Source organism: Beta vulgaris, chromosome 7 (assembly GCF_026745355.1).
Source record: "Beta vulgaris subsp. vulgaris cultivar EL10 chromosome 7, EL10.2, whole genome shotgun sequence".
NCBI classification, from domain to species: Eukaryota; Viridiplantae; Streptophyta; class Magnoliopsida; order Caryophyllales; family Amaranthaceae; genus Beta; species Beta vulgaris.
In genome coordinates this window covers 3,923,682-3,946,466 of record NC_079208.1, presented here as the reverse complement: position 1 = coordinate 3,946,466, position 22,785 = coordinate 3,923,682, and the positions used below count along the sequence as shown (strand labels likewise).

At 33.6% G+C, this 22,785-nt stretch overlaps 2 protein-coding genes across 2 annotated transcripts; one reads left to right on the top strand and one right to left on the bottom strand.

Moving 5' to 3' along the window:
• Positions 1 to 11,828: 11,828 nt before the first annotated feature.
• LOC104898340 (beta-fructofuranosidase, insoluble isoenzyme 1) lies at positions 11,829 to 21,633 on the top strand. The gene is made up of 5 exons (XM_010685400.2): positions 11,829 to 12,682; positions 14,682 to 14,840; positions 19,489 to 19,730; positions 19,848 to 19,941; positions 21,261 to 21,633. Exons 1-5 carry the CDS (start codon positions 11,834 to 11,836, stop codon positions 21,444 to 21,446), a joined length of 1,530 nt encoding a protein of 509 aa, XP_010683702.2. The 5' UTR covers positions 11,829 to 11,833; the 3' UTR covers positions 21,447 to 21,633.
• On the bottom strand, positions 18,246 to 18,872 carry LOC104898405 (SKP1-like protein 1B). Its single transcript, XM_010685490.3, has one exon. It carries the CDS (start codon positions 18,774 to 18,776, stop codon positions 18,264 to 18,266), a length of 513 nt encoding a protein of 170 aa, XP_010683792.2. The 5' UTR covers positions 18,777 to 18,872; the 3' UTR covers positions 18,246 to 18,263.
• Positions 21,634 to 22,785: the final 1,152 nt, after the last annotated feature.

The window sequence follows — 22,785 nt, the reverse complement described above, 5'->3', positions numbered from 1 at the left end:
GGTTATCATTTGTAATTGTATAAAGCAGTTCACAGTAATTGTAAGGTTTATATCTCACAATCTCAAGGTTTGTATTTCACAACTACGTAACGCTTGGGGAAACTCTTACGGGTTACAGCTTGTATGCCAACTTCCATGGAAGACTTCTCAATTATGTCTTTGCAGGAATCAAGTACTAGTAGTGAAGCATAATTTTACGAGGAGTTGATGTTCGTGTTCCTAGTAGTAGTATATTGGTCTTAAAGGAGCTTTGTGTTCTATTTCTCTTTAGAGTTTTATGACCCTACGAAGTGTTAGGACTGAACATGAATGCCGATTTAGAGATATTGATGACTTCACCTGAAAATTTGACTAAATTGATTAATGATATTTTTAAGCCCATTCCTAGAGATTTTAAATCCTTGGAAGAAAGCTTCCTCTTTTACTTTAACCATCATCCTTGAGAAAACTTACATTACTAAAATGAACCAATATGGTAAAGCGGGTCATCTTGCTTGAGACCACAATTTGGCTTGAATCTTTCCGTTGCTTCACCATTGATAAGAATGGAATATGAGGCTGCGGTAACACATTGTTATCCAATTTTTTATCTTTGTTGGGAAATTCACACGATGAAGAAGCCATTGTAAAAACTCCCAAATGACCTTTATCATAAGCTTTAAACATGTCAATCTTTAAAGCTGTCAGAACTAATTTCCTCCTTTTTCTCCTTTTCAAATAAGTTACCATTTCATGTGCCAATAAACAATTATTCGACACCAGTCATCCAAAAATGAATGCATTTTTATAGTAAGACTAGATCTTTGATGATGGGTTTTAGTTTGTTGACTAAAACCTTGGATATGATCTTGTATATAACATTGCACAAGCTTATAGGGCGAAATACATTTAAAACTGATATGAATTTCCTTTTATACTTGTACAAAATCTCATATGAACCTAAATGCACATTATATTTATAGTAGATCAAGTTCATATTTGCATAGTTTTTATCTTCTCTAAAGTTCTATATTTTCATATTGAAAGTTCCTCTTTGGAGAAGTCACAATTCGTATGTAAATGGAAATTGTAATATGATTACTTAAAAATGGCCACTTAAGAATATCAAAGAGAAACTTAAGCATGAGTTCAAAGCAAATTTACTATAGACCAGGTCCATAAAAAAATTAATTATATTGTTTGTTTAAACTTACATGAACTTATTTTACGTATCTCGACTTATATATTTTACTTTCTTTATTTGAGATAAGTTGAATAGATTAAAAGCTGAGAAATATCTTTTATAGTAAAAAGTAGGCACATAAAAATTATACTTCCTCCGTTTTTTTTACTTGCAACACTTTGTTGAAAGGGAAATAATCAATTACTTGCAACACTTTATACTTTTGTTTTTCCTTTCTCTCTATCTATCTCCAATCACATTAAAGTTGATGAAAAAAAGTATTGCAGGTAAAAAAAAACGAAGAAAGTAGCTAGTTTAATTTCATTCCTTAAAGTGACAAACAATTTAACTAGTTTTACATCGATTCGGACACATCATCTCCAAGAAACAAATTTATATTACAACACATGATGATCTAGTACACTCTATTGTTAAATCACTAGAACTAAGAAAATATCAATATGCGACGACTACGTAAATTAGCTGAATTTCCATTTGTATGCATACATCAATGAAGAAATTTTATCTTTTTAGGTAGTGTTTTGCTAATATCATGTACCAACTAGATGCATGTATTTCTTTTTCACCCACTAGTTATAATAAACACATACACACACCCATTTAAGTGTAAATATTCACTCATCTAAGCTAAGTAACATAGGGAAAAGAGAGCAGTAGAATTTGCAATGGTGATGGGAAAGATGTGTTGGATCCCAAACCACATGATTCTACTTTCTTTGTTTATATATGATTTTGCCAAAGCACTTGCAATGAACAACTAGAATGTTTTACCATGTTTAGGTTATGGTTTATGACATTACGTTGGGTCCTTTTTCTTTGGCATCCACCATTTGTACATTGTTCTCTTTTACCTTGACGTGGAAGGCTCTATTGATCCTCATTTTCTTTTTGCAACTTGTTAGTGTATATCGATTTATCTCTTTCCTTCGTTTCGAGTTAATTGTCACATTTTTCCGAATTTATAAGTATTCTTTTTATAAACCTTAATTTCAAATTAAAGATATTTATTATCTATTTAATCTCTCTATTTATATACCGAAATATACTATTTTTCTACGGACTGTACATTAGATGCTAAAGTTTAGTTCAAAAAATTGATACAACAATTAATATAAGCAGAACGCTATCATGGTCAAAAAAGTTAAATGACGAATGTTGATCAACAACCATAACAAGAAGTGATACTCATGCAAGTTGGCCTTAAGTTGCTGATCATCTCACCTTAAACTCGAGCTTAATTATTTTTTAAGTTTCTTGTGAGTATTTTTTGAGTTGAGTTAAGAGTTGTTTGACTCAATTGGTATCATCTCGAGTTTAGCTCATCCAAAATGAGCTTTCAGCGGATCAATTTTTTTTTAATAGGTGAGCGAATCAAGTTCTAATAGCTTATGAGTTCTATTATCGTCTTAGCTTATCACCTTATAGCCATAACATTGACATTAAGATAATAAAGGTTACTAGATCACTTATAATTTTATCAATTGCAACTTGCAAGGTGACTAATTGTATTTCCACAAGAACTTTAAATCTACCAAGGGGAAAAAACGAAAGTAAGGTCACAATTTTATAATCTAATCGTATTACAGATGTTTAACCCATTTTCCTCCATCACATATAACTATCACTTATTTTCAAAATTTTACGAAAGCGAGTAAATTTATCTACATTTAGCTTTTACAGTGAAAAAATCAAGTTCTAGAAGCTTTTGTTATTTAAGTCAGCAGATGTTTGTCACATCATTTTCTAGTTGCTATTTAGGTGCAGTCGACTTTCGCGAAATGTAGGTATTATCTTTTTCCTTTACTGTTCAATTTCTGAAAAACTTAAAGAGAATTACTTCGAAAGAGGCAAAGAGCCAAGGGATCTTGTATAAATTACTAATTTTTTATTTGTTCCCAATCTTGATTGTAATTTGATTTCCGTCCTGCATTTATTAGATTTCACGAATTGTCTTGTTCAATTCACTAAAATGTTATGTGTATTACAGGATCGCACGACGAGGACGCTGATTGGAGCGGGTGAGCGGGAAGATGGACCTTTCTTTTTCCGAGGTGTCCCTAAGGTGAAGATCATGGTAGTGGATGGCAGGGAATCAATTGATATTTGGCATAAGCGGTTAGGTCATCCTTTGGAGAAAGTTTTGCGTCATTTACCGTGTGTGAGTCAATCTAGTAATAGTAGTTGCAATAAAGATGGGTGTGATGTTTGTTTTCGAGCCCAACAACCTAGAACTAGTTTCCTAAAATTAATAGTAGAGCTAGTAGAATTTTTGAGTTAATTCATTGTGATGTATGGTCCCATATCGAACTAAGTCTGCTTGTGGCGGTTCATATATTTTAGGAAAAATAGACAATATAGAAGTCTCAACTTTGGGTGATAATTTTTAAAAGGTTTGAACTAGGATTAACATGTGCCGGTCTCAACTTTAGGGGATATTAACTTTTGGCGGACCTTAGTGACTTGAAACTTGCTTAATAGGTCATAACTTGTAAAACTTGGATCACACCAGAAGGGTTAACTGAGGGAGGAAAGTAGGAACTACGTGAGATTTTTAAAAAGCTCGCCAGATTTAAGTCACTGAGGCATGCTAAAAGTTAAGACCCCTTAAAGTTGGGACGTACACAAGTTAATCAATAGTTCAAAATTTTTAGAAATTATCGCCCAAAGTTCAGACCTCTATTGTCAATTTTTCCTATTTTTTAACAGTAATAGATGATTTTTCCCGCACTGTTTGGACGTATCTATACTAATATATTAAAAGGCGTGCATAACAACGTCGAACCCCTGACGACCTTATGTAAGGGTTTTCAAAGAAGCACCATCTCATCTAACTTCTCTTAGTGATCCATGTTTCCACAGTTAATGTTATTAAACATATCCGTTGTATCCTTAAAAATAAATAAATTTGCATGTTCATTAAAATTAATTATGTATGCATGATACCATTTGAAGAGCAGTGTTGACCACTACAGTACTACCCCTAGGGAGTTTTAGTTCATGTAATCTATGTACAATAAAAAAAATTAGAAATTGTGTAGTATAGGGTTTGGTCCCGATATCTCAAGTACATATACTAAAGTCTTAACCACTAGGCTAAATTGTGTTTATTGTTACTATCATAAAGTATTATATTAATAAATGAAATTTTTTCTTACCCGGGGTATAGTACGGACCTAATAACTAGTTTATTATATAATAAATTGAAGATTGAGATTATGCTTATGCACTTTGTGGCTTTGGTCGACAGACAATTTAATCAGAAAATTAAATGTGTGCGCTGGGATAATGTAATTGAATTCAATTGTCCAAAAATTTATTTTGTGCAACAAGGGATCATCTTTGGAACTCATGTGTTAAAACTCCACAACAGAATGATCGGGTTGAACGAAAACATCAACATATTTTAAATGTGGCACGTGCGGTGCTTTGAGATTTCAGGCTAATCTTCCATTGAGATTTTGGGGGGGGGGGGGTTATGTTCAAGCAGCTTGTCATTTAATTAACCGAACTCCATTTGTCATTCTTGATTATACATAATACCCCATATGAATATTTGTTTGGCAACCCGACCTCCTACGATGAGAGATATTAGAATTTTTGGTTGGTTGTGTTATGCCTATAATTTATATCATGGTGGTGATAAGTTTGCTAGTACCAGTCGTTGCTATGTTTTTGGTGGCTATTCCTACACTCAGAAAGGATGAAAATTATATGACTTGAAAATCAAGAAATATATTGTTTCTTGGGATGTAAAGTTTATTTAACATAAATTCCTCTTTAGGTGTCTGACCCATTGACTGTTGTGAATAATGCCACTAATATGGTGGGCATGGAGTATTGTGAGGAGGAGATGCCTAATCCCCTTGTTGAAGTTCCCATGCAGGTTGAAGGGGGAGTTGATGCAACTAGGGATGGAAATGGAAATGGAAATGGGTGATCGATGATCCATCACCCGCTTAACCCGATTTTATTAAACGGGTGAAAACCCGAAATAAACGGATGAATATCAAGTGGCGGGTGATGCAGGTGATATTTTTTTCATCCGTCACCCAACCCATCACCCGCTCAACACCCACCCATCATCTATATTGTCAATCACACATGTTTATTTACTTCACTAAATTTTTACTGTTGAAAATTTTAAAATATGTATCTTATGGCATAATATTTTGTAAAACTTGTTGATATATCTCCTCACCCGCTAACCACCCGACCAATCCGTTCACCCAGTGGATGACGGATGGATGGATGCGGGTGATGGTTTATGCGGGTGAAGCTCCACCCACCCTCGAACCTAGTCCATTTCCATCTCTAGGTGCAACGGGAGTGAGGCGAAGGATGTAGAGGTCGCTGTTGGTCTGGATGATGGCCCACAATGTGTGGCCGATGGGGAGGTGGAGGCTAAGGAGCCTCGTGCGATGCCAGCCCAGGCGTGGCCTTGGATCATGGGGTGCCGAGATGGGAGGCGCCTAGTGGCCTGGGGCGTAGATTCAGGGAGGGAGACGAGAGGATGGTGTTGAGGTGTTGGGAAGGGGAAGACTTACCAATTAAAGTCCCAAATTAAAAATTGTAGAACTATGTAACTCATAGTATAGTGTAAAACAAAAGTTCATCTACTCATGCATCTGTTTCAGCATCGTACTTAGGTACCCCATATCCTATTACACATTATGTTAGTTATGAAAAGGTTTTTGATAAACATCGTAGATTTCTACATAACTGTAGGGAACCCTCCAAAGTCATTTAAAGAAACTATGAAGCATGAGAGTGGCGTGAAGCAATGGGAGCTGAGATAAATGCTCTGGAGGATCAAGGCACATGGTAATTGCAACCATTTCCTCCCAGCAAGAAGACCTTAGGGAGTAAGTGGGTGTATACAGAAAAATATGATGAGCAGGGAATATTGCAGTCATTAAAGGCCAGACTGGTTATATTTGGTAATCATAGGTGGAAGTAATCGATTATAATGAATAATCTTTTACCCATGTAGCAAAAATGACAACAATTCGAACTTTCCTGGCTATTACAATAATGAAAAAATGGGATATTCGTCAGATTGATATCCATAATGCATTTTTACATGGTGATTTGGAGGAAAATGAAAATTCCTCCTGGTTTTCAGGAAAGAAATACTAATCTGGTGTGTAGGATGAAAAAATCATTGTATGGTTTGAAGCAGGCGCCTAGGTGTTGGTTTGCAAAACTGGCCATTGCTTTGACAGCCTATGGGTTTAAGTAGTCTTATTCTGATTATTCCTTGCTCACTTTGACCAGGAAAGATATTCAGCTGAACGTTCTTATCTAAGTGGATGATATGATTATTGAAGGGAATGATCAGGGAGCTTTTATGAACTTCAAAGCTTACCTTGGCAAATGTAAATGAAGGATTTAGGTTCTTTGAAATATTTCCTAGACCTTGTAATTGCGAGGGGGCCGCAAGTCATTTTTACGAGTCAACGAAAATATGCCTTGGATATCATATCTGAGGTCGGCTTACTAGGTGCCAAGCCCGCCGAGTTTCCTATGGAGCAGCACCATCAACTCGCTTTGGCTGATGGTCCTTTGTTTGATGATGCAAAGAAATATTGAAGGTTGATGGGCAAGTTGATTTACCTTGCTGTTCCTAGACCTGATTTGGCATATTCTGTTCATATTTTGTCATAATTTATACAGCCTCCTGAAATTGTTCATTCAGAGGTCACTATGAGAGTGGTTAGATATTTGAAGAAAAATCCAGGACATGGAGTATTATTTTGTTCAGATAGTGATCTCTGCCTTGAACAATGGTGTGATTCTGATTGGGCCAGTTGTCCAATTACTCGGAGATCCTTAAGCGGCCCACAATGTCTCGATCGTCTGTAGAGGCTGAATATCGTTCTATGGCTGCTATTGTTTGTGAATTAAAGTGGCTAAATCAATTATTAAGTGATCTTGGAGTTCAACGTCCTGTAGGGATGAGATCATATTTTGATAGTCAATCTGCGTTATATATTGCCAGGAATCCAGTCTTTCATGAATGTACGAAACATATTGAGGCTGATTGTCATTTTGTTCGTGATGCAGTGACTGAAGGCCTAGTGAGTCCGTCATATGTTCCTACTAAGTTTCAGTTGACAAAGATTTTCACTAAGGCACTTGGTAGGACTCAATTTGAATTTTTGTTGTCCAAGTTGGGCGTTCGCAATTTGCACGCTCCAACTTGAGTGAGAATGTTAGGTTTCTATAGAAGATATGTATTAGGAATAGGATTGTTGTTCCTAATTTGTGATGAAGTAGGACTCTCTACTTAAGTTGTATAACTATATTCTGTCGATGAATGAGAAATGTAACTGAATTTGAACCAAATTTTAGCCCCCATGAAAGTATACAAGAGATGATGCCTTTTATTATCAAAAAATAATATAAAGAAACTACATGTTACTCATGGAGTTGCAAAATTCCAATAAACTGACTTACATATCCTCAAAAAAAAAAAAGGAATATGTTGCATATGTTTCTCCAGCTCGGCCTCCGGTACCCACGTCCGACACGGGTACGTTTTCAAGTGTTTGACTCGGGTATTTTTTGGTCCAAAACAAAGTGTGCAAGTGTCTCATCCATGTCCAACTGTCGAGGATCCAACACGGGTACTTGAGGTGAAATGAAGAGTTCGAGCAACATTAGTGTTATATAGATAGGTTAAGAGGACCAATCAAGCTCATCTTTGTGCATGAAGTAAATGCGAAGGATCAAATTGAAATGTGATGGAGCGATTCTCTACTATACAGTGATAATTTACTAAATCTTATAGGGATATGTCATATGTTTCAAGGTGTTAAGCTTGAAGCATATTTGGTGATGGGAACGATCGAAGGGTTTGTCAACACATTCGAGGGAAGCTAAGGTGTAGGAAGTTCATCGTAGTAGGTTAGCACTTAGCAAAACACATAGCCGTGTTCTCTTTTGTCGAGAGCAATTGATTAAGCTTGCAAAGACTATACCACAAAACTTTAATTCATGGCACGCGACTGCGTGGTCTAGTATTCTCCATTTCTCCCCTAAATTGGTCTTACCTACTTCGATTAGGATTCTAATCATACCCTATTATAATTGTATTGTGGATCCGTTAATGCTCTTTATTCTAAGATTAGAGAGAGAAAAAACTTTAGAGAGATTTTATATTACTATCACATAACTTATTGAATCTAGTACATAGTTTAGGCTTATTCTCATGCTCTTGGGTTCAATATATAATTTTTTTTTATGTTTCTTTACTACTTTGTTTTCGTCTATATAATATTATAGTTTGAAGTTGTTTACTAGATTGATTAATAGTCAATAAAACTTACAAACGAACCCACTCTAAAAGCTTTAAACCTAATAATACAAATTTACTGTGACTATATTGCTGGGAGTAATATATATATATATATATATATATATATATAACTACAAAGCCTTACTCATAATTATGTGTTAAACCCATCAAAAACTTTAGGTTTTAGCGATTTTTTGCGTATTATTATAGTTTGAGATTGTTTATTAGATTGATTGATAGTCAATAAAACTTACAAATAAACCCTTCTCAAAACATAAAACCTAATAATACAATGCAAGTTTACTTTGACAATTAGGAGTACTATATTTAACTACAAAGCCTTACTCATAATTACATGTAAAACCCATCAAAAACTTTAGTTATAGAGGTTTTTTGTGTGGTACTATAGTTTGAGATTGTTTATTAGATTGATTGATAGTCAATATAATTTACAAATAGATCCCTTCTTAATTGAAGCATAAAACCTAATAATACAAGTTTATTGTGACGATTGGGAGTACTATATCTAATGACAAATCCTTACTCATAATTATGTGTAAGACCCATCAAAAATCTTTATGGCCCGCTCGATATCACTGTCACTTTGTCAGTTTTTATGATTTTAGAATCATATGATATGAGTAGTATTGTAAACTTAAACCTAGTCATTATGATAGTAATCATGCTAATTTTGAAAACCGACAACTAAAAACTATCCTTGCATTTTGTTTTCTCAGAAAGTTGTTGCTCAGTTCAAATTTGATATTTTTTTCCCTTTTTAAAAAATAAAGCACTCAGTTGTCCCCCATTTTTATTTCTTTTTTTTTTCCTTATTCTATTTATTGATGTTTTATATGTGTTTGCCATATATAATCTCTATTATATATGGAAACTCTTGAGAACTTTGGTGTCCATCTCTTTTTGACCAATATACCCCTAACTAGACAAGAAAATTACAACACTTATCACCACTCTATTAATTAGTTAAAAAAAAGAAGGAGAGGAAATTGATCTAATAAACTGCAAAGCAGTTACCAGTCATTCTTCGACTTTTCTCCACATAGGATGCATATAAATGCTAGTAGAGATATAAGGAAAATTTTGAGAACTTTGGTATCCACTCTCTTTGTCCAAATAACCCCTAACTACAAAAAAATTACAAAATCTACCAATTAATAAATTATTGAAAAAAAAAGTAAAATAAGAATTTTTTTTTGCAATTTTGATAATGATTTTACATGCATATCATGCATAAAGGCTAGTATAATAGAGGTTAACAATCTATAAGCAAAACCTACTTTCTTCATGTAGCATGAAACTTAGAAACTTATGTTATGTACTCAACCCTTAAATAACTGCAATCAATCAATTGATCATACTAATTTCTAAGGATATTAGTGACTTCAAAATTCTGACAAAAAAAGTATTTTTAACTGTCCCTTTATAACTGCAACTAATCAAATTCAAACAAAAAGGTACTAATTTCATTTCTATCATGTCCTCAAAATAAAAATTAATTTCTATCATGGAAATTGTTATCCAATTCAAAACAGTAGATAAAATACACTATAAATAGTGTTAGTCTTCCCACCCAAACTTCGACGTCCCAATGCAAGTTCTCTCTTAAAAGAACTTACAAAAACATGAAGATTGTAGCAATGATAATTAGATTGATTTTAAGCTTTTTATGTTTGATAAATAGTCATCATCTTCATGTACAAGCATCTCACAAGGTTTATCAACAATACCAGTCTCTTCAAGTTGAAGCCAACCAAGTTGACCGTGTTCATAGAACTGCTTTCCACTTTCAACCTCCAAGACATTGGATCAATGGTAATTCATTTCTTTTAAAAAAACTCGTAACTTGCTTATTTTCTTAGAAACAATATTTATTTTGGAATATTAGCGATTTTAATTGTATTTTTAAATTGAAAAAGATACGTGCAATGCTAAAAGCTGCATATTGAAATGTAAAAATGAAAAATCGAGGTAATAACTAAACATTAATAACATTAATAGACGTGCGATTTGGTAACAACTTATGAAGTATATCAAAACCTATAGGTTTTTTTTATTGTTTTTCTTAGAGGATATGGTTTATTGAAACTAAACTAACTTGCGGGGAGATGTTAACTATGATAAAAAAAATGGAAGGTTTAATTTATCTTCGATGTTCATCTTTTGATATTTTAGTTTTGAGTTCTTAATGAGTAATGACAATATATAATTATAATAATTTATATTACAATTAAACAGTAGACAAGTTGAACAATCACGATGTTGATAAAGCTATTACTCTTACCGAAAACAATATGGAGGAATTTACATAAAAAACTCTTGATGGTAGGTGGTTTTATTTCGGGTGAAATACCTCTAAATATTAAAAACCCTAATTCTAAAGTGGTTATTATTTCCAAAAATTCAAAATCCTGACGTTGCATATATTAAAGAGCAATTAGATACGTCAATGACTATGATATAGTATTTTAAAGAACCGTTACATGTAACAAGCATATAGATTGATCAACAAGAAATCGAAGTTCCATAGTCTTTGATATGTTAGCTTGAATTTTGGAGGGTTTACAATGGTGAAACCGAAAAAATAGGAGTGAAAGTAGATAGGGATAAAGAGAAAGGCATTAAAGTGGACCCCATGAAGATGAAATTGGTAGTGGTACAAAAATATTAGTAAGCAATAAGAATTTTCACAAATCATATTTGATGATAGAATTTTGATTAGTGATTTCAAGTTTTTTTTTTTTATAGAATTATGTTATTAATAGATCATGCAATTAATCCCCTCAAAAAAAAAAAAAAATCATGCAATTAATTTTACAAAAATTATTAAAAGAAACGGTATAAATATAAAAGTTGACCTAGTTACTTTTTTTTAGGGGAAAAGTAGATTTCGTTACCAAATGGATTAAACTGGTCACCGAAATAAATTAACCTAGTCACTAGTGGGATTTTTCTCTTTTTAATAGTAAGCTTAAATTGCCTAATTTTAAATTTAAAAAGTAGGCAGTCTCTTACCGGACAAACTCTTAATTTTAATACATGAATATACTCCTTAATAAATTTAGCTCTTATGTATATTTTCTCCTTACTTTCAAGTTTCAATTCAATCACTGACCATTTTTTTTGGTTTTCTATTTATCTTTTTGCCAACGATGATGCAATTTGGAACGATGGAAATCAAAAACAGATCCAAATGGTGAGTTAGTTATATTATGGGCTAATAAAGTTATAAAATCATCCTTTATTATAATTCTAATCTTACAGCCTACCATTTTTTAATAATATGAAAATTGATTAAAATGTGCTAATTGATATTTAATTATTGGACAGGGCCTATGATATACAAGGGTTTATACCATTTCTTTTACCAATACAATCCATGGGGAGCCACATGGGGTAACATTGTTTGGGGCCATTCAGTCTCAAGGGACCTTATTAATTGGGAGGCTCTTGAGCCTGCACTCTATGAGTCCGCACCTTTTGACACAAACGGGGTATGGTCCGGGTCCGCAACAATTCTACCCAATAATCGCCCCGTTATGCTCTATACCGGGGTTACTGCTAAAAATGAACAAGTCCAAAATATTGCGATCCCAACTAATTTATCAGACTCATACCTACGAAAATGGGTCAAACCCGATTATAACCCTATCATTACCCCTACATTCGACATGAACGTGTCGTACTTTCGAGACCCTACGACCGCGTGGTGGTCAAATGGGCATTGGAAAATATTGGTGGGTGGTAGGAGAAAAAATAGGGGCATGGCATATTTGTATAGGAGTAGAGATTTTAAGAAATGGATTAAGTCTAAACACCCATTACATTCAGCACCAAATACGGGTATGTGGGAATGTCCGGACTTTTTCCCAGTTTTGATCCAAGGGAAATATGGGCTGGACACTTCTAAAATGGGCTCTAATATGAAGCATGTGTTAAAGGTTAGTCTTGATGTTACAAGATTTGAGTATTATACTATAGGAAGATATGATCCAATCAAAGACAAATATTTTCCGGATAATGTTGCAATTGATGGTTGGAATGGGTTGAGGTATGATTATGGTAATTTTTACGCCTCAAAGTCGTTTTTTGATTCCAAAAAAAGTCGGAGGATTTTGTGGGGTTGGGCTAATGAATCTTGGACTCCAGACATAGCTGCCGTTAAAGGATGGGCCGGAATCCAGGTAACTATCATATTATCGATTTTAGTATCTACTCGTTCTATTTCTTTTTTTCATCCTATTTGAAATCTTTTTGTGAAAGGTAAGAGTAGCTTTAGCGGCATAAATTAAGTCCCTGCTTGCAATTTACATATAGTTGGAGCTAGTAGCTTTATTATTGGAATGAAAGGAAGCTTGTTGCTTTGGAAAGCCAAGTTGCTCCACAAAGCTACGTACTTGCTTTGTCTATTCTTTGGGGGCTTCACTCCCACTTTTCAGTTTCATTTTATTTAATGTAAATCAAGATAATATGTAGTACTTTTTATTTAATGTAATCTCGCTTTCGTTTTTATGTATTAATTATGTTGTATCTTAATTATTGTTTTTGTTATTTTTTTTTTTTAAATGAGTTACTTAAAATTTGGAATAAGAGTCATTTATTTTTATATTTTATTATTTTTACAAGTTAATAACAAATTATATTGTAATTGTATATTAAAAATTATTGATATAGTGATGACATGTGGGACCTACAAAAACTACAAGTGGTTGTAGTTTTCCAATGGGAGAGGTTGTAGCTTGGAAATGCTGTAGTTTGGAAATCTGGTGTGGCACACAAAGTTACAATTGGTTGTAGCTTGTCATTATAGTTGCTCTAATAGGTTAAAACTAGAATTTTTTGCACGCGATGCGTGCTTGAATTTTTTTCGAAACAGAAACTCGGTTTTCTTCGGCATAAGAGTCGAAATTTGAACATTAGACATACGAAGTATAATTGTTTTTAGTTGCAAATTTTGATTGGTTTAGTTTCTGTCACTTAAGTCTCTCACCATTATTATTTTTTATTTTTTTTATTTTTACTTTCGAAAGTTAAATTTTATGAACAAAATAGAAATTTTATTGAATTTATTTATGATTTTGAATATTGTAATTTTTTAGTTGATTTTTGAATTAAGTACATAATTCATAAATTGTAAAGAAAGTGGACACTTTATTTTATGTCATCAGGTGTAGTTTGTGAGTGATTGTTATAATTATATTTTTGTATTTTTGTTTGATGCCCCTTTGATTTGTAAGTAATTTGTAATTTAGAATGGGAAGGGGTAACATAGCTCTTCATCGGGGAACCATAGCTCCCCCCTTCCTTATATAATAGAGATATATGTTGTACTTTAATTCTTAAATGATATTTTACATAAACCTTTTTACCTTATAATTAATCGTTAGTATATAATAGAAAAAGATAGGTCCAAATATATGTAAAAGTTTTATTATATATAGGAAACACTATAAAAAAAAGTAAATAATTTTTTTCTTGTTTAACTTCTAACTGATTTCACTACAAATACACCTCTATTTTTTCATCATGGCCCACCATTAATTGTGAATGATTCTTGAGAATAATGATTTGTAAGTAAATTTTTGTATATGTTTTTGATTATTGACTTCTAGGTTAGTAGTTTTAGTTTTATGTTAATTTTAATTAGTTTTAATAAAGTTTCCTGATTATTTGAGTGATTTAATTTGCATGTTTTTATAACGTGATTTTCTCAATTGTATGAGTGATTTGTAAAGTTTCTTTTTTAAGTGATTTGTGAGTGAGTGTTGTAAATTAATTTTCGTAGTTTTCTTTGAGTGCCGATTTTGATTTTGACATTCTTTTGTAATTTAGAAAGGGAAGGGGGGCAAAATAGGCGTTTCAAAAGAGGACACCATTGCTCCCCCTTCCCTTATATAATAGAGATAGGAAGAACTTGAACTTTTTAAAACGGAAGGAGTATTATATTATTATCTAATAAAGGATATTCAAATATTTTCTTTATGATAAAAATAATATTAGATTTTTTAGATGTGTGTTTAGGGCATATATTTTATATATTTCACTAGATTCACCCTCCAATATTTTTAATTTGTTAAAGCAAGAGCGTAAGTCTGTATCTAATCGTTATCTAGTTGTTTTTTTAGTTTGGTAATGCTAATAACGTTAGTTTCTAATTGTTCCTTACTTTTGACATGGTATTAGGCTATACCACGGTCAGTGTGGTTGGATCCAAATGGGAAACAATTACTACAATGGCCTGTTGAGGAAGTGGAAAGACTTAGGGCTAACAAAGTTGACGTGGGGAACTATTTGCTTAAGCCAGGAAAACATTTTGAAATCAATGGGATAACTTCAGCTCAGGTTTGTCTCCTTTAACTTTAATTAACAATTAACATGAAAATATACCTCATTTGTTTCAGAGAATATATTTAGGCTCATCTGTTTAAGATTTTCTATATAATCAGAAAATTATTAAAGGATCAACTCAAACAAACACTTAAGTTAATCATTAGAGTCCCACTAATAGCTACCTATGTACTTAGTGCTAAAGGATAGCTTTGAGAAGCTTAAGTTTATTAACAAAGCCAAAGTATTTATACAGTCTTAGTGCTAAAGGATAGCTACTCTGTTTTTATTGTGATCTTGTTAGGTTAACGGTAGAAGACAAATAGAAAAAAACAAAATAAAAAAGAAAACTACCTAATTAATTAATAGAAATAGAAAGATAAAAAACAAAAGGCACTACAAAAAAAAGGCGAATATTTACAACACATTCAGTTACTTCTCTCTTAATTATTATTTTTTTTAAAATTTAAATATTCCTTTTTTTTAAGGGGAAACAAGTAGTGCATTAATTAATCCAGGGACAAAACGTCCATCAGTACATAAGGAGAAACAATGCTGGGACAATGAAATTCCCACCGTTGTTCATAACCAAATGGCACTACTTTGGCAAGGTGTGAGGTACATAATTCCCATCCCGCCTTACATGCGAAAAATTAATAACATTAAACCACGAGCAAAAAAGATTAACAATATCGCCAAGAATAGCATCCAAGTCCGAGTGAAACAAAGCTGCCGAGGATAAGCGAGACACGAGCACTTGGGCATCTGATTAAATAACCACCTCCTTCAATCCATGATTCTTCGCCCAAAGAACAGCCATGTATATTGCTTTGGCTTCAGCTACATCGGGTGGCCACCATGCCCTGGTTCTACGAACAGCCGAGAAAAGGACATTCCCCTTATTATCACGAGCCACCGCACCCAAACCAACCCACCCCTCACCACTCAAGGAGGCATCTGCATTTACCTTCACCAACCCGCCTGGAGGGGCGCACCATTTATTAGGGCTAGGCGTGGTATGCTTTCGTGAGCCTGCGTAGATCCGGTCCGCATAGGAGGCGTATTCCTCAACTTGTCGAGAAACTCGCTGAGCAATCACTTCGAGGGGTGTGCGGATATTTTCGAAAACAAACTTGTTCCTTTCACTCCATAAATTCCAAGCTAGAAAGCAACCTCGCTGCACCATTTTAGCGTCCAGCTCGCCCCAACTCACCAAAAGCTCACAAAAATCAGTGTCTTCTCCGCCACCCAACAAAGCCGCACATCCACAATCAACCCAGATTTGTCGGACCCGCACACAGCCCATCAACGCATGAAACGCAGTTTCATCACTGCTGTGGCACTAAGGACATGGCGCCTCCTCAATGATATGGCGAGCTTTAAGAGCCGCACGTACAGGTAAAGAATGGGTACACAACCGCCACATGAAATGTCGAGCCTTTGGAGAAATCTCAAGCTTCCACAAATTCACCCATGCCACGTGAAAATCATCTAAATTTCCACCCTTACCCAACATGTAGGCTGTTTTGACAGTATATCGACCGTCCTTCGAATAAGCCCACATAAAGCCATCACTTCCACACCTTCTGCTGAGGGGAATCGAAATTATACAATGTTGGTCCCTCTCATTAAATTTTGTTCGATCACATCACAGCGCCACTCCATCCTTTCATAATCAATGAGGTCCCCTACCACCTTCAGATTCTCACACCTCTCACTTTCAATAAACCTCCCCCTGTCATCACGCACCCAAGGATCCTGCCATATGTCGATATTCTGCCCATTTCCCACTCTACACATTAGACCCTCCTTCACCAAACTTTTAGCACTCCAGATACTTCTCCAGGAAAAGCTATTCGAGTGCCCTAATCTTGCTTCCAACACGTTCCCATGGGGATAGTATTTCGCACACAAAACCCGACTGAGCAGGGAGTTTTTATGCTGAACTAGTCTCCACACTTGTCTCCCCAAGAGAGCATCATTAAAGACCTCCAGATCCTTGAATCCCAAACCCCCCAGACACTTGGGTTTGCACAATTTATTCCTTCTCAACCAGTGCATCTTTCTTTCATCCCCACTGCCACCCCACCAGATCGAAATGAGCAATGGCAGATTTAAACTCATGAATGATGGCAACTGGAAGTTTATATACTCCCATAAGGTATGTAGGAATGACTTGAATAACAGCTTTGATCAACACTTCTTTCTCTGCTCGCGACATTAGTTTTTCCTTCCAACCCCTCAACTTTTTCCACATACGATCTAGCAAATGGTAGGAATGCCAAGATACTTCTGGTGCTTATCATATTTTTTCATCTGAAGAAGATTAATCAACTCCTCTTGTCTCTACAAACTCGGCACTTTTGACTTATCATAATTAATTTTCTGCCCGGATGCTTGTTCATATTGGTTGAGAATATAACTATTGGTGGCTCTAGTAAAAAGTAAGCTGTCATCTGCAAACAACAAATGAGAGATTTCTGGACCATTCCTGCTAGCTTTTGCACCAAAGCCTAACATCAATTTAAATATTCCTAATTTCGGGATAAACTGATTAAAAATTCAAAATCTCTAATTTATTAAATAAAATTAGTAATTATTTTTTTTTTACGTAAAAAGTAGTATAACAACCAAGTATAGGATAGAATTACAAGATTATAATGCTAAACAAATTGATTCCTAATCTACCGCAAGTGAGAAGATAATATCGTATATTTAAATATAAAAGATTGTGTTAGACCAAGTCTCACACTCATCTTCAAACCTTCAAAGCGTGGATTATGGGCATTGTGCACCCAAAGAGAACACATAAAAGAACACAAACCAACATGTAAATTTATATTTATAAAAGCACATATATTATAATGAATCAAATGAATGATTTTTAACTGTTCAATCAAACAATAAAATATTATGTTATCATGATATGTTGCTAATTTTTTTGGTTGAAGATTCTAATTGATTTCATGAATTGATTGGATATTCCATTTTTGACCTGTTCATATGACAAGTTTCATTGATTCTCATTTTCAATATTTTATAAAAAAAAATATTATTTTAATATTACTATTAAAGGATATTTTAGTCACTTCAAAATAGGACACCACACCTCATCCCTGATAAAAGAACATATACTTTTAAATTTAAATTTACAAAATTTAAGGAAACAAATAACAACCATTTCTTAAAAATTATACTATGCACCATTATTTGCGCCAATAATAAAAGTCCATTAGAACTTAAGTGTGCAGCCTGCAAAGTCTCCCTCATAATCGTTGGAGTCCAAGAATAGTTTTATAATTTATCAAAATCTTTCATACCTTACGAAATTGTGCACAATAGTGCATACATTAAAAATACTTAAATTCTTATAATAACGAAAGCATAATATATTAGCATAAAAAAAAACAAGTACTACTACGCAAATATAGACATTGTTTACTTATCAAATGCCCATTGATTTTCCCTCCTAATTGCTTCTTCTTCTTCCGGGGTGAAGTCATTCTTGATGTTGAACATCTTCCTGACCTCCTCTGGAGTCTTGTCTTTGATCATGTCAGACACAGTTTGGCAGGTCAAGTCTAGCAGACTCTTGATGTTCAAGTAATTAGCCGCCAATATAAGATCAAGGAGTGTACTTTGATCAACTGTAACAAACTCACTATCCCATATTTTGAGTTCTTCATTAGTAGTAGAGTTAGCAGTAGAAGAACAACTATCTTCAGTAGAACAAGACTTAGCAGCAGCAGATTCAACGTGTTTCTTACAGTACACAATCACTTTTGAGAGGATCTTTGCAGTGACATTAGGGAGAGGAATCACGTTGTCGGCGCAATCATCTTCGATCATCAGTTTGATGGTTTCACATTCAAGAGCAACGGATTCTTCGACGTCGAATTTCTCGCCATCGGAGGATTTTAAAGTGATCTTCCTCACTGTTGTGGCAGCCATTGAAGGAGAAGAATGAGAGTTTTTTCTTTTTTTTTTGGAGAGAGAGAAAAAGAGAAAACCCTAATAAGTGAGAGAGAGTGATTGATGGAGTACGTATTGCCGTTCATCCATATATATAGGGTTTAACAAAATAATAATTGTTGACAGATTAGGAATTCAAATTATATTTGGATTATACAAATATATCTTAAAGTGATGAGAAAATATTATCCTAACTATATTTTCTATCTGTGTTTATCTTAAGAATATTAAAAATAAAATTGAATAATATTATAATTGATGAAATTATCTAATTTTTGGTCATTTTTGCATTCAGACCATGTCATGTCGTGTTTTTCTTAGTAAATTCGTATTTACGCTATGTCAATGTCGTTCATGTTATTCAGAAATTGACCATCTCTAAATGCATAATGAGGGTCTGTTCTCTCCAACTTATTTTCAGTTCAGTTCAGTTCAATTCAGTTCAAATCAGTTCAGTTCAGTTCATCTCTTGACAATACTTTTACTCTCACATATCACTATTCATTTCAGTTCTGTTCAATTGTTTTATGTCGAAGAGAACAAGCCCTTAAAAACCTAAAATTAGTAGAATGATATTCCATATAAATAAAATGTCGTTTGGCCATCAATTGATGAAATTTCTCTTAAAAAAAAATATTCCATATAAATAAAATAAGAAAAGAAACTAAAAACAAAAGAATGGTGGTTGCAGGCTGACGTGGAAGTAGCATTTAGGATCCCAAATTTAGAAAAGGCTGAAGCATTTGATCCAAAGTGGGTTGATCCCCAAGATTTGTGCGCACAAAAGGGCTCAACTGTTCGAGGAAGAATTGGGCCTTTTGGGATTCTCACACTTGCTTCTAATAATCTAGAGGAGTACACTCCTGTATTTTTCAGAGTTTTCAAGGCCCAAAAGAATAAGCATGTGGTCCTTATGTGTTCTGATGCCTCAAGGTTGTTTTCTTTCTTATCATTGCCTTTTTTTTCACCTTCAATAGTTCAATTATTGAATTTATAAACTCCATGTTCATTTATTCTTGTGTGCTAACTTTTAAAATGTGCTTTTGGCAGTTCTTCAATGGAAAAAGGATTATACAAACCAACATTTGGTGGTTTTGTAGATGTAGATTTAACTGCAGATAAGAAACTCTCTCTTAGAACATTGGTAAGTATTTATATATATTTATTTTTTTGTAATGATAAGGAGGAATCTGATCAAACTTAAACCATCACGATTTCTTAATCTAATATTTTCGGTTAGATATTTGGAAATAAGGGGGAAAAGATAAGGGTATCCCCAAGACCCCCAACCACCCTCATTTGCTAAGGTTTGAATCGATTCAAACCTCTAGGGTTTGAGGTGACACTCTTACCAAATAAGCCAAGTCTTGCTTGGTACATTGATAAATATTTATATTCACTCTTTTTGTTAATTTAACAATATGTTCAATTGAATGCGACTATTCATCTATGTATGAAGTTTAAATATATATTTACCTAAATAATGAACTAGTTATTAGGTCCGAGCAATGCCCCTGGTTATTAATATTTTCATGTCAAAAAGAGCATCTAATGTTGCGCAGTTCATTGGTTAAAATTTTACTATATTAACTTGAGATCATGAGGTCGAATCTTGTATGAAACTATGTTTCTAATTTTTTAAATGTATCTTAATGACATAAAATGAAACAATTAAAGGAACAGTACCACGTGGCGTGTAGACTTGCTTCATAATAAGTTTCAAAATCTAAGCAAATGCATAATAAAGTGATATAAGTTAAAAACCCCACTACCAAAATTACAATCCTTGTACAATGTAGATGAGATCACAAGCCACATGCCCTAGTGCCCTCTATATCACAACTTCATTTATAACCTTCACTAGAATATTCATTGATATTGGCATTCTGGTATACAATTGAAGTTAATTTTGATCTGATGAAACTTGCTATAGATTAAAAATTGTCATCTTTTGCTATTAATGAATCAATATGTAGTAAACTTTGAATTATCTCTATCTTTACCATTTCATTTTAAACGCTTATTAAAAAAATGGAACAAAGATTTTTGGACGAGAAAACAACAATCCTAACTAGATAGGAATGAAAATAAGCATCACTATAAATGGAAAAGATTTTGTCATTAGTAAAAGTGGTCTCAACTCTCACTTTAATAAATTAAATAAAGTGAAAAGGACAGAACTTTATAGCGTAGAATCTTTGTTCGTTTTTTTCACCAAAATTCCAACGAATAATTTATTTGAACTGATTTTATTGAAGTTCATTTGATTGAAATTAATTGAATTTAACTAAACTTATCAAACTTGAAACTTTTTTTTATTTTAAGATCAAAACAATACCTTCTTAGTATGCGTTAATCAATTTTATAAGTTAAATTTTTCTACAAATAATGTATCAATTTTTTTTTGTAATAAATAAAAGTAGATATACCTTTCTAAAATAAATATGCGTGTATTTTATGCAGATTGATCACTCAGTTGTGGAGAGTTTTGGAGCTGGAGGTAAAACATGCATATTATCAAGGGTTTATCCCAACTTAGCAATCATGAACAACGCTCACTTACATGTATTTAACAATGGTACGGAGCCCGTGATTGTGGAGCATCTCACTGCGTGGAGCATGAAAAGGCCTCTTAAAATGAACAATTAGGCCCTTTTTCTCACCTAAAAAAAAGGGGGGAAAAGAAGGAAATAATAAAGCCCAGATCAAATATCATCACTTCAGATTAATCCTTATTGATTACTATAATAATACTCCTTTTATTAAAGTAGTTATATCAAATTATAGCTTTTATTTATCAGTCGAAGTTCTTAGTAATTACTTCTTCATATTGTAATACCACTATATATAATTAGAGTCCGACACAATATTCTCGTCGGACCACTTCACTTGAGTTTCAGGTAGTTTTCATTTTTTTCCAGGTAGTCTTAATTTTTTTTCAGTTAGTCCATTATTTCTTTCAGTTGGCCCATTATTTCTTTCAGTTGGTCCATTCTTTGTTTCAGTTGGTCCATTATTTGTTTCAGTTGGTATACAAATTACGAAACAAAGTCCAACTGAAACAAAACAAAGTCCAACTGAAACAAAACAAAAGTCCAACTGAAACAAAACAAAGTCCAACTGAAACAAAACAAAGTCCAACTGAAACAAAATAAAGTCCAACTGAAACAAAAAAATAACCAACTGAAAATGAAAAAGAGGAAAAGAATGAAGACTGAAATTAAGAATTTCATGAAGAAAACTACCAACCTCAATTTGTTGTTACTCGCCACCTTTTTCTTACTCTCTTACTTTCTCTCTCCTCAAACAAAAAAACAGCGATGAGAAGAACAGTGGGTTTGGTTTGAAACTTTGAACATAGGCTCAAACATGATTTGAAGGGGCATCGAAGAGAGAAGGACAGTGAAGCGTTTCCTTCTGGTTTTTTGTACGGTAGAACCGTTGGTAACGTACGACAAACAATCCGACATGCTTAGTACCACAATCGTGCAGTCTACTGGTGCCAGAGTCTTTTGCTTCCGTTAACGCTGCCGCTGATGCAACGACTATAAATACCACCAGGAGTACCGTGAGAGGGGCAGATTGGGGAAACTGTTGTTCTGGTTTAAAGTCTGTTCTTAAAACTAATGCTGAATGTCTTTGTGAAGCTTGGAATTAGAGCAACAATTGGGCTCAGCCCGTCTGACAATATGCATTGGGTCAGACGGTCTGACCCAATACTTTCACATATAAGTAATATTGGTGATTGGTTCTTGAGTAGAGTGTAAGATTAGATTGTAACGAATCTCTCTTGAGCAATAACACATACGAGGTTAAATTAAATTTTGCAGGAAAAAACAATTCATCATCATCCAGAATTAAAGGTAATACTAATAATAATATTTATATATATTTTTTGAAACGATAATAATATACATATTGCATATAGTTTGATGAAACATATGCTTCTTTATTCCAACAATTAAATTGTATCATACTAAAATTAACT